This window comes from Lacerta agilis, chromosome 1 (genome assembly GCF_009819535.1).
Source record: "Lacerta agilis isolate rLacAgi1 chromosome 1, rLacAgi1.pri, whole genome shotgun sequence".
In the NCBI taxonomy this organism is placed as follows: domain Eukaryota; kingdom Metazoa; phylum Chordata; class Lepidosauria; order Squamata; family Lacertidae; genus Lacerta; species Lacerta agilis.
The window spans coordinates 60,310,772-60,324,017 of NC_046312.1; the positions used below are offsets into that span (position 1 = coordinate 60,310,772).

The window sequence follows — 13,246 nt, forward strand, 5'->3', positions numbered from 1 at the left end:
CCTCAAGAGCAGCTTTCAGGGGGATGGGGGTGGGGGGTGGACTGCAGTCTGCATAAATTGGATGCCCCACATTGCACAAACGGTAGCAATTTCCACTAGAAAAAAACAAGTATTTTTAAAAATAATAATTAATTGAAATTCAATATTGGGACAAGCAATATCATTACAATACAATAACTTTATGCCACACACACTGCTTTTCTTTCCCCTCATATTTTTAAACATGGGGATTATTGTGAGGATGAATGTAACAATTGTGTACTTTGTACGTAAATGTACCATATACTTGCATTAATAATGGATAGTATCTTCCAGATGGAAAGTACTTCAGTTCTATACTGTCAAGACCAAAACACTTCCAGAAGGACCTCTCTCTGTTTTTGTTCCAAAATAATGTTTCCTTCTGTGGAGATGTTTATAATTACATCAGCTTGAGCAGAGTATGCTCAGACTGTACTCTTCAGCATTGTTTAGTAATACATGGAGCAACTGTCCTGTTCCATTAGAAATGTTGTTTTAATGTTTTTCTTAATTTCTTATAAGAACCCTTTTCTTTTGTATAAGCACATAACAATCCCCCCCTCCACTATCTGTCTTCCAGGGAAGTCACAAGAGCAGCATCCCATCAAAACTCACGGAGCCCAGAATCATCGACATCTGTTATATGAGCGCTGGGCACGGTGGGGAATGTGGTATAAGTACCAGCCTTGGATTTGATCAGGTACTCCGAGAATACAGCAGAACTTTGGCTTAGTCCCATGAAAAGGGAGGAAGGCTGAATGATGTTCCAATGAACATTCTGCTATGAACAGTCTCCTTATATCAGCCTAGTGTTTTAAATTGGTTGGTACCTCTGTTCCAGGGACTGAATGCATCCCATCGTGCCACTGTTATCTGGCCCTTGGGACACTCCCTTGGCCACACCCCTTGTCCTTAGGCCACACCCCTCACCAATAGTGTTCTACACTCTCTAGTGTTTTTTGCCTGACTGGAATGTGTCTTTGAACTGTAGTAGTGTCCCTTCCTTTCCTAGATAGAGGATGGAGGGGGTATCTTAAGCATATGCAGCGCTGTGTTGCAAAGATCCACTCAGCGCACCCCTCACCCAGGTTGCCCAGTCCCAGGCATGCAGGAGGGCGGAGCCAGCCGGCCGCCTCAGCATCTCGCTGGCTCGGTCACCCCCGAACTCATGGCGCAAAAGAACCCACCGCGGCACTCCACTGACGGGCAGGCTCTTCCCCAGACTCAACGTTTGGGGCCCGGACTCTCAGCCTGGTGCCCCTGAGAGCCCAGCACCCAGGTGCCCCACACCTCTAGTGCCTATGGTAAGACGGCCCTGTATATGTAAAAATTAAACCTCTGACTTTTGTGCAGTGAAATGTGGCCTGTGTAGGTAGACATTTCTTGTGCCACACACTTTTCCCTCTTGAGTGTGACCTCCGGATGATTTATGGAATCCAGCTCTCAGCCTGAGAAAAGTTCTCCATCTCTGCTTTAAGTAGTGTATAAATTGATTTTTAAAAATCTTTTATTTGTTCTTAGTTCTGATGAAATGCATGCTGTATTCAGAAAACATAGGGTAATAATTTAGCATGCATCTGCAAATAAATACAATAGTGCAAATACAGTAGTGCAATCACACTGAATTGGCTGTGCAAGTCCATTTATAATGTGCCAACTTTGCCACCACTCTCCCTTTCCCTCTCCCTTCTGATAAGCAGCAGCCATGCAACAACCCAGTGGTCAGGTGAGTGCTGCCACCCCACCATGCCACTGCTACTGGTGTTACCAGATCTACTTATTGACACGTGTGGAAGGGGCCATATCCGAGACACTGGCTGCATTTTGACATCTGGCTAAACCATTGCTTAATGTGACATGAACAAGCCAAGCAAACCAGTGTTTCATGCATTTCCCCCATCCCCTCTTCTCCTGTAGCATCTCAGGAGGATTTTGAAAGTTTCTCTTCTGTTTTCCATTAACTGCGTTTAGTGTTTTAAGCTAAAACTATGGTAAACTATGGGTTGTTGTTTTGAAACAAGCCAGTTTCAAAATCCAAAGGTTAAAGTTTTGACACAACTATGGTTAACATTAACACATCAATGCAAGAAATTGCAGTTAAGCAAAATCAGAAGCAAAACTGAAAGAAACAACAACCACAGAGCAAGGTTGGCCTAAAACATTTTGCTGCCAGAGCAGAACAGCAAGTCAAAGTGTCTAGTACTCAGGTAAGGTCAAGTCATTTCAGCAACGAAGTCCCACAAAAATACAATCATAATAACATAATAACTAACAATTGGCTTCCCTTTTATGACTACCAAAATCAGCTGCCCCAAGGTGACCTCCTCACTCTGCCTATTTGCAGGGCCAATTTTACTGCAGAGTTTTGTTCATGCCATGTTAGACTATGGTTTAGTGTTGCATCCATATGTACTTTTTAAACCTGTAGTCAGTGACAGCAACAATACTCCCTGCTGCAAGAGTCTCTACAATGGCCATTCTTCTGAAGCAGACAGGACTCTAGTTGTGCCTGACTATGTTAAATAAAAAATATGTATGGTCCAGAACAGGTTTTACCACTGTGATGAACTCCCATTTGACTACAACTCCCATTGCCCTTGACTATTACTCAGCTGCTGGGACTAGGTAAATTGTAGTCCAAAACATCTGGCCAGCACCAGATTGGGAAAGTTGACCTAGAATGCAATCAGTGACCTTCAAATATATGTTGAAGTGAAATTAAAATGGGTTCGCCAAACCCATTTCTAACCAATTCCATCCCAACTGAGAGTAGTTCCACTTCCACTTAAGGTGAATGCTCTGTTGCCAAGGTTGGCATTGGCATTCATTTAGCATATTGTATATTTACCTTTTTCTTCCTCAGGCGGTATTTTGGAGAGAAAATTGGCCCTTTATTTCGCTTGGCTGGGATGGTATACTGGGATGCTCATTCCTGCTGCACTTGTTGGGCTGTTTGTTTTCCTTTATGGATTATTACCATGGATTCCAGCCAAGTAAGGTAAGAGGTGTGGGGATGTCCCATTTTATAAAATCATAACACAGCATGCTCTGTCACTATGAGCTGGCAGCTCTCAAGCCCTATCAAAAGTAGCTGTTGAAATGGATCATGAAATAATGCAAATTGGCCTAAGCCCCACTCTGCTGCCTATCATATGGAAGAATCACAAAGTGGGTTTTTCGTACCGGGCCTAATGTGTTTGGTGTGTGCATGATGCTTTAGTGTGTGCCCTGTTTAGGGAAGTTTTTAATCTGTGATATTTTAATGTATTTTAATATTTGTTGGAAGCCCCCCAGAGTGCTGGGGAGACCCAGCCAGATGAGCGGGGTACAAATAATAAATTATCATCATCTTCAGTCCAGATTCTGTTTGCTTTCGAAGGATTATTTTGAAATGCAGCAGATCCACTTCACAGTAATTAAAAATGAAATAACATTCTGGTACGAGCCACTTTCCTTCCTTAGATAAGCATTTACATCAAAGTGATGGGCGTGGGGACAAAATGACTCTCTCTATGCTGAAAATTTTATTCTATGATGACCATAAAATAAAACATGACAATGCAACTAAAATCTCCCCATTCTGACCTGTGCATCATAATGTTGTCTTGCCTCAATTACCTTGTGCTGTGCTGCCATCACTATGTACATTCTCTTACCCCCTTTGGCAACAGCCAATGATGTAGAGAGAAGTTGAGGGAAAGCACAATGTGACAATGTTATGAATTACAAGGGAGCAAGGAAGAAATCAATGCTGAGATGCTGTTTTGGTGTGTGTGTGTCCCCAATAAAATAAAAACCAACAACATTGCTCCGGAGGTTTGGGAAAAACCCTGAGGAAATTTGGGGTTTGTGAAGGGATGGGGGGGGGTTTCTGTTGCACAAGCCAAAGTTCTAATGATTCAGTGACTTCACTGCATACAAACACAGAGCTCTTAGGTTGGATGGGGGAAGTAAATCATGCCCCCACCCCAAGCAGAACTGTCCAAAACCTTCTAATGTCATATTCTTTTTAAAGAATATAATATACTGTTTTTTTCACATGTAATAAACTTAATTAAAACACAGCAGACAACAAACAGCAGCTAGTCTGTTATTTCTTGGAAAAAAGCATAACAGCTGTTTGAAATTAGAACCATTACTTAGAACAAGTTTATGATGCACATTAAAGTCTCTGACCCAATAATTTTCTCCAGATGTTTCGATAGGTCGTGCCTGTTATTAAAGAATCCAAAGGCCATTTAGACAAGATCTTTCCCTAACAAATGGAAGGTAACCCCAGGCCTGGCCAGTAGGTTTGACTGAGCAACCCTCCTGATCCCATTAACCCTCTACTGTCCTTGACATTGATCCACCATTGCCTCAAGGCCAAACCACAAAACAGTCTTATTGATAGTAAACAGATGGCAAACCCACAAAAATATTCTCGGGAAGAAATCTCATTCCAGTAGGCATCATTATGAGGGAAAATGGGATCTTAACAAATAAATAAACAAACATTTGTTAAAGCCTTTTGATAATCAAAACTGTGGGTGGGGTTCAGCTAAAGAGGCTCATCCGTAGAAGCCCTGTGCAAATACATCTATGTGTGCAATGGGGCCTCTCCTCACATGGCTCCCCAAATTGGCTTGTGTATGAAAAATGAGCTGAGTGTGTCATAGAATCATGGAGTTGGAAGAGACCACAAGGGCCATCCAGTCCAACCCCCTGCCAGCAGGAAACACATAATGGCTTCATCTGTTTGTCCACAAAATATAACATTTGCTAGGCAGGGCCTTACCAGAGTTAGTGTAATCAGAAACCCATTTTAAGTGCAGGAGGCCAGGACTGGGGTTGCTTTGTTTGTTATCTATTTCCACTTCTATCCTATCATTTGTTATTCATGATCCCATGATGGGCTACACATAAAATACCATATTGTACATGGCACCATAAAATACAACATAAAGTAAAGGTAAAGGGACCCCTGACCATCAGGCCAGTCGTGTCCGACTCTGGGGTTGCGGCGCTCATCTCGCTTTATAGGCCAGGGAGCCGGCGTTTGTCCACAGACAGCTTCCGGGTCATGTGGCCAGCATGACAAAGCCGCTTCTGGCGAACCAGAGCAGCGCACGAAACGCCGTTTACCTTCCCGCTGGAGCGGTCCCTATTTATCTACTTGCACTTTGATGTGCTTTCGAACTGCTAGGTGGGCAGGAGCTGGGACCGAGCAACGGGAGGCTCACCCGTGGCAGGGATTCGAACCGCCGACCTTCTGATCAGCAAGCCTAGACTCTGTGGTTTAACCCACAGCGCCACCTGGGTCCCCAAAAAGACACCGTTAACAGAAAAATCAGTTAAAGCAATTAACAACTCAATTTTGTTATATTTGCAGACATGTTATGTGCCTTGTAGCTTGCAACCTGGGTACTCAACTCAACTCAACTCAACTCACTTTATTTCGGCTTTAAGCCCATATACATAACAACCAAAAACAGAAACAGAACAGCACAGTCTGTTTACAGTTATGGCAACCTGGGTAATATGAACAATGGAAAGTTTGATACAGAACAGATTTTGACTCAGCAACAGACTCATGAATTGTCTTCTTATTTATACATTTGTATATATTGTAGTAATGCATGATGCAGCAACGGGCATTCAGCGTTTTCCCCATATAATTACTTCATATGAGATATATGACTCTGAGCATCTGCAGAATACAGGTCCCTTTGCACTAGATACACATACAAGGTACTCATACAAGCTTGTTTAGGGGACAGGTTCTTGCTTTCCAGAAGAAGGAGAGGATGTAACTAGAAGCATCTCCTTTTTAACAGTTAACATAGTGCATGACTGATATTCCTTCATTCTGGCCCACACCTTGAAGCCTTCTATTTTCAGTGGTTTAATGCTGGTTGTATTTTAAAAAGCATACAGCAGTGCAACTCAATTCTTAGAGTTATGTAACAGGCTGGCACTTAGGTAAAGTTAGTATTCCCTCTAGTGGTTTGTGTGAACTTGATTTTTAAAACAAATCTGCATAACACAACTTGCTTTCACAAAACATGATGCACAGGTAACAGAGGGGTAATTAATATTCACAACTAGACATCACTTCAGCAGTTCTGAATTTTTGATTTGATTATGAGTCTTCAGATTGTGGGAACTGGAGTTTCAAATCTAGCGCAGTATTCAGATAAATCAGTGATTAAACTGGCAAGCACGATAGTTGATATGTGCTTCATGTCTAGAAACAAAACTAAGATTATCATGCTTTAGCAGTTGATAGCAGTTGCTAAAAAGGGAAGTTCATGGGTTTTAATATTTCTTGTTCTATATCTGATTTTGTAGAAAGACCTGGGAGAAATTTCTCTGTTTTTTGTAGAAAGGTCTGGGAGAAATTTTAATCATCATCACCAGCCAGGCAATATCAAAGGCATAGATTGATACAATCCAAACCTCTGGGAATATCTGGACTCTTCATCCTGCCCCATGTGTGGCATCATCCTCATTTGGGACCTGGGTTGTGGTGCAGGAAGCTGCAATGGAAGGAGGAATCATACAAAATCAGGAAGAAGCAACTTGCACCAACAACTTCATGCTGGCTTTTTGCACTCGGATCTGAGGGTTTCTTTCCTGCCAGGGTATCTGCCTTGGCTACATCCCAGGACCATCATGTGACTTGGGTTGGTGGTAAAGAGAAACAGAACTTCCAAAAATCCTACTGTCAATGAAATCATAATTAAACTGTCATGTCCTGTGTTGTGCCTGTGCAATAAAATAAGTTTAGGTCCAGCTTCCAAAGTAAGGTACAAACACAATGCCGCAAATATCAGAAGCCTTGCGGCCTGTGTCAGCTACCATAATGAATGTCATGAACATCAGTCATCCCTGAATAAGCACTGGCTGTCTTTATTTACTGGTGCAGCAGAGAGATCTGCGAGGCAAATGAAACTGTCATGTGTCCAATGTGTGAGAAGAATTGCACCCTGCAAAAACTCAATGAAAGCTGCATCTACGCAAAGGTAAGTTATTTTGTGCTCTAGAAGCTCTGTGCTTCAGATACGTCAGTTGGAAACTTCACATGGCCTCTGTTGTCATTTCAGTCAAATGCTTTTCCATTGTACCACATGTGGGGGGCATCTGGCCCTCCTTAAGTCGCTGAGCTGTAGCTTTCACCATTTATGACCATTGGCTATGCTTCTAGGGCTGATGAGAATTGTGGTTTCAGCAACAGTTGGAGAGCCAGAGGTTCCCACTCCTATAATGCACAGTGTGCTTGGTGGACTCTTCAGCAACAAACCCGAAAATGTATAGAGCTTTCATGCCCATCACTTCACAAGGATTTGCCCTACCAAAAAAGGTTATTGCGATAGAACCTATAAAAGCAACCCAGGCCAAGTGAATATCTTTGGCCCTTTGCTATCAGTGGTGGGGCGAGAGCCTGCCCCCTGTCTTCCCACTCTGTAGGAAAATATTTCTGCTCTGCAGAGACAGAAACGATTATGAATTCACATCAAGCACTTAAACACCACTTCAAGGCTTTCCAAGTGCGGAATGCAAATACTCAATGCCCAATTTGTTGTTGGGGTTATCAGTAGGATGCTCACATATTCTGGATCCATGGCCAGCAGTATACCCTGTGTACATTTTGGCTCTTGGTTAATTTATGTAATCATGGGGTTGGATCCACTGAAGTAATTGCGTTCATGAAAGAACTGCTGCTTCAGAAACAGAATTTCCCCCTCCTTCCACGTCCCAAAAACATCTGATCTGGGCTTTATCCAATCAAGGGGGAGGGGTTGTGGGGCACACAGGGAGAGGAGAGGAGAGGGAGGGAAAGTTGTTGTTCAAAGCAACAAGGCCTTCTGCAAACAGAAAGAACTCACTGGATATATAACACATACAATTTTTCAGAATATAGCAAAACCTATATGCAGTGCTATTTTTCTAGAAAAAAGAGGTGCCGGAACTCACCATGAACACCTCCCATGTTCTCTTATAATGGCAGTGGCAACCCACCTGAGAGGTGCCGAAACCGAGTTCTGGTAAGTTCCGGCTGAAAAAAAGCCCTGCCTATATGTGTGTGTTCAATAAGCAGGCGCTACTGAGTTCAATGGGGCTTTCTTTCATGTACCGGTACATGAAAATAAGATTGCAGCATTCCTTACTCATCTGTATTATTACTAAATAAATACATAAATACAATGTAAAACAACAGGTTACAGTTGTCTTGTTTCATTAATTTGCAAGAATTTTTCTACTTCCACTTGAAAACAGAAGCATTCCTATTTTCATCTGATTCACACATACAACAAATCACTTCCCAGTCATTTTATTTACCTCCCAGTCCTTTAATAGCACCCTGTCTGTCTGTCCGTCTGTCTGTCTGTCTGTCTACACACACCACACACACACACACACACCAGAGTTACCTTTGAATTCCGCATTCACTGTAATGAAATTCATGGAGCACACTTACCAAGCTGATATTCTTGGGCAATGGGTAGTAAATGTGCACTTTTTCAAACGTCTTTAATTATCTGAGGCCTGAGTGCTTATCAGACATATACGTTAAATAACTGCACGCTGTATAGTGGATTCATTCAAAAGAAAATAAACATTCCAGAGGGATTCTACACTATAAATGTTATTTAAACCATTTTTATTACATTCACTCTAAAGAAAACTATTATACAGTAGCTGTCTGTTTTGTGTAAACATTTCATCCCCTCTCTGATAAATATTTTCTTATTAGAAAACGACATTCCTATTAAAACAGGGATGTGTTAAATTTGCTAAGGTTTGCGGTTCCTGAAGAGGACTGTGCAAGAGAAAAAGTCTCAAGGCATTAATGTATGTCATCTTGTGTGGGGAATGAAATCCTCCTGCAGCAAACCATTCATCCTCCTCAGCACTCCTTTTCCCCAGATACCCATTGCCTTACAAGCATCACATTCCTAAGGTCCATTGCAGTTCCTTAGACTTGGGGGTTATATGTAACACAGTGTAGTTATAGAGTAGTTAAACATGGGCAGTGAAGACTCCTTCCATATAAAAGTGTCGTAGACACTGTGTCTAAATGGTGAGGAAATAAATGGTAGTTAAATGGCAAACAGAATTAATTACAGTATTACAGGTTAAGTTAGAAATAGTTCTTGTTCCAGGAAACCTGCTCACAACTTCTGCATGCTGTGAACTTCATGTCAGTTTTGTTTAGCTAAATCAGACTAACATTGTGATAGGAATAGATTCAGGTAGGTAGCCATGTTGGTCTGACGCAGTCGAAATAAATAAAAAATTTAAACAATTGTCCAGTAGCACCTTACAGACCAACTAAGATTGTTCTGGGTATAAGCTTTCGTGTGCATGCATACTTCTTCAGATACACCAGGTGAATAATAATATATAATAATAATAATAATAATAATAATAATAATTTATTAATACCCGGTCCATCTGGCTGGGTTTCCCCAGGCACTCTGGGCGACTCCCAACTGAATATTAAAAACACAATGCAGCATAGCATGCAGATAAAATAGAAAAACAGATTATATAACTTACTGATAAATTATTATTGTAAAGGTAAAATAACTGAACAGCTGCATAAAAATGACAGCAGTCAATTCATTATCAAATGCACTTTGAACAGTTCACACTTGTACATAAGGGAATTACAGCTTTGCTAAAAACATGCATTTATACATGAAGAAGTGTGCATGCACACGAAAGCTTATACCCAGAACAAACTTAGTTGGTCTCTAAGGTGCTACTGGTCAATTGCTTAATTTTTTAATTTAATGTGATAGGAAAACATAGGTTAGGTTATTTTTGGACTGAGGTTTTGGACATCATTCCTAACCATTAACCATGCTGCCTGGAGCATTGATCAGAGTTGAAGTCCAACAACATCTAGAGCGCCACAGATTCCTCCTCCCTATTCGAGCCCTTTTCAGAATCAAACAAAACCACACAAGCATCCAGTTCACTGAATGCGTAGTGGGGGAAGTAATGGTACCACTTTATTCTGTCTTGATGAGACCCACCTGGAGTACTGTGTCCAGTTCTGAGCACCACAGTTTAAGAAGTACATCAACAAGCTGAATTACGTGCAGGGGAATGTGACCAAGATTATCAAGGGCCTTGGAAACCAAGATGGGTACATTTAGCCTAGGGAAGAGAAGACTGAGAAGTGATACGATAGCCACCTTCAAATATCTAAAAGGCTGTTACACTGAAGGTGGAGCAAGCATGCTTTTTTGCTGCCCAAGAGCATAGCCCCCAAACCAATGGATTCAAATTACAAGAAAGGAAATTAAACATTAGGAGGAGCTTCCTTGACAGTAAGAGCTGTTCATCAGTGGAATGGACGACCTCAGCAGGTGGTGGCCCAGGTGAATATAAAGGGCCAGAAATATAGCCTACTTCAGTGCATTTCAACTTGGCACCTGTCCTTTATCCTGCTCTTCACTGTAAGGTAGTGTGCAGTTGCTTTGGGGTGTTTTGCTGCCTGTTCTGCAATGCAGGGTAACTAGCTTATGTTGTCTCTGGTGGTGCAACTATGAATAGGCAAATCCCCTGTTCACAACTGGCAGGAACCATGCAGGGTGAAGAGATTAAGGAACAGGAAAAGTTGGTGAGTAACCTGGATGAAAAGGGATTTCCTACAGCAAACTTTCAGGTCTAGTAGGTTCAAGGGCAGGGCAGAGAGGGAATGAAACCCCAACAAGGCATGTATTCCTTTCTCACCCATGGAGATGGGGATTTGCGGAATCCTCTCTCCACACAGAGAGCTGTGGTACCGAGGAATTAGTGGAAGCTAATATGGCAATTGCTTTAGGCCTCTGAGCCAGGATGGAGGTTGCCACGAGTGGATAAAAAATGAGCAGAGAATTAGCCTCCACAGCATTAGCCCAATGAGCCAATATAATAGATGTAATTTTATGCTTATTCCACTGCTGATCCTTTAATAGAGTTCATGAAGGCATGGTCCATGTTTAACCCAATGAAATTATGCATCCTCTTTACCCGAGTCTGTTTGCAATGGTTCACTATTATGGCATTCTTTAATTAAGAACATATTAGCATATGGTAGATTTTATTGCTTAATAATTCCATTACTTGCCTTGTATTCTTTCATTTCCTTCTAAGGTTACACACTTATTTGATAATGGAGGGACTGTCTTCTTCGCCATTTTTATGGCTATATGGGTAAGTGTTGTGTTCTTGTTCTTGTTGTTGTTTCACCTGTTACTGTAAAAGAAATGGTATTATACTCAGCAAGTCTTAATTTAGAATGCACTTAAAAATGAGAATATACATTCTGAAGCTATTATTGCCATGCTTGTTAGGGATGTAGATCTCTATACACAGCTGAAACACATTTTCTGTTTTTAGGAAATAAGCCCTTCAGGAACACAAATGACAGGGTAAATTACTCTAGTGGCAGAGAAACCTCTTCACTTTGCAGTCCATTGCACTGTTATACTGGGGGTATATATATCCAAAGAGTTGTATCCAATGCTAGTCATACACAGAATAGACCAGTTAATGAATGGAGGTGACTAATTTAGACCCATTAATTTCAATGAGTTTACTATGAGTATAGAATCATAGAATTGTAGAGTTGGAAGGGACTCAGGATCATCTAGTCCAACTCCCTGCAATGCAAGAATCTCAGCTAAAGCATCCATGACAGATGGCCATCAAACCTCATATTAATATCTGTGTTTTTTTAATCCGTTGTTTTCCTAAAAGATCCATCCCATTTTAATCCCATAGTGTGCAATGACCAAGAGCTTAAACGTTACAAAATAGCTTTATTGACATAGTTTACAAATATGTATTTATATGCTTTTATCACAATCCCAGCTGCTGGGTGGGTGAAGGGGAAAGGGTGACTCTCCAAAAGCATTAAAATGTCATAAAAATAAGCCACAATAATGATTCTATAGGCAAAGCTGGATATAGATCAACTCAGTAAACCAACATAAATCCCAAAAGTCCAAAACCAGGTGGGATACAAAGACAACCCCACCGGATTTGTAATACTTACACTTTCTACATTTAGTCTCTGACTCATGGTAGAATGTGCTGCTACTGTTGATTTGTATAACGTCCCTTTTGCATTGTTTATTTACATACAGGGTGCAGGGCATGCTATTTCTAAAATTCATATAGGTATATCCTTAGGGTACTCAGTTGGGGAACCATCAGAGACATCCGATTCCCATAGTCTGCACATAACATGAAACTTCAGTCCGTATGTAGGAAGGAAGAACCGTGGGATCAATGCTGGCATTGCTGTCAACACAGCAGACTTCTAAGTCTCAATTTTTGGGAAGCATGAAGAGTTCTCTGGGGAAAAGGCACCTGCTACTTATTTATGCTCATCAAGATTGAACCGGAAAGCAGGCCAATTTGTTCAGCATTCTGTCTTGAGAGCTCTGTTTGCATTATCAAGGTCTGTCTCTAATCTCTTATTGCTAGAAGTTAAGAGGGTAACGAGCTACAAATTCTCCCCTTCTGTTTCAGTTCGTATGTCCAGTGTGAGTCAGTGCTGCATGACACCTAACTTTTAAAAAGCACAGAGTAATATCTCAGTATGCATGGTGAGGGTGGTCAACCCCAAAGGTGAATACATCTTGTGCCTTGGTCTAATAATATTTAATAATAACGGTGGCAAATTCAGAAGCCAATGGAAACATTATTTTTCACATTTATATCCTTTTCTTCCAAAAGGGGGCTATGGGTAGCATTCAAGAAACTATCTGTTTTCTCCTCACAACAGCCCTGTAAGGTAGAGACTGACAGGGCTAGAGCCAGATTTCAGTGGGCCTTCAGCATGGGTGTTGCCAGTGGAGACTGACCTGGGCTTCTGTCAATACTGCTATCTGTTACTGTAGCCTTGGCCACAACCACCATATGATGCCACTGCTGGTCACTCACTTCACCCTGGATCAGGGTGACACAGGCAGCTGCTGCTGCTGCATGCTACTGCCACTTTTGAAAGGGAACCAAGCTGGTGCTCTGCTCCGATGTGCAGCGTGGTGACATTTAGTCTCCCAAAATGCAGTGCCCTAGTAGACATCAGTATATTGCATTTTGGATGATCAAAATACCCAGTGGACACCACACCAGGGATTGGCACCATGTCTGGAGAGAATGAAGTGAGACATCAAAAGGTTCCATGCTATGGCTCAGTGGTGGCAGAGGCACTGACACTTCATGGTAGTCCCAATGGAGT

At 41.6% G+C, this 13,246-nt stretch overlaps 1 protein-coding gene across 1 annotated transcript in view; it reads left to right on the top strand.

Annotated features, from left to right (window-relative positions):
• ANO3 (anoctamin 3) overlaps nucleotides 1-13,246 on the top strand; it is a 156,356-nt gene that overhangs the window by 106,812 nt on the left and 36,298 nt on the right. The window contains 8 exon segments of the mRNA XM_033151028.1: nucleotides 602-614; nucleotides 617-706; nucleotides 709-721; nucleotides 2,885-2,909; nucleotides 2,911-2,992; nucleotides 2,995-3,019; nucleotides 6,929-7,025; nucleotides 11,152-11,220. Coding sequence (XP_033006919.1) covers nucleotides 602-614; nucleotides 617-706; nucleotides 709-721; nucleotides 2,885-2,909; nucleotides 2,911-2,992; nucleotides 2,995-3,019; nucleotides 6,929-7,025; nucleotides 11,152-11,220 — 414 coding nt within the window.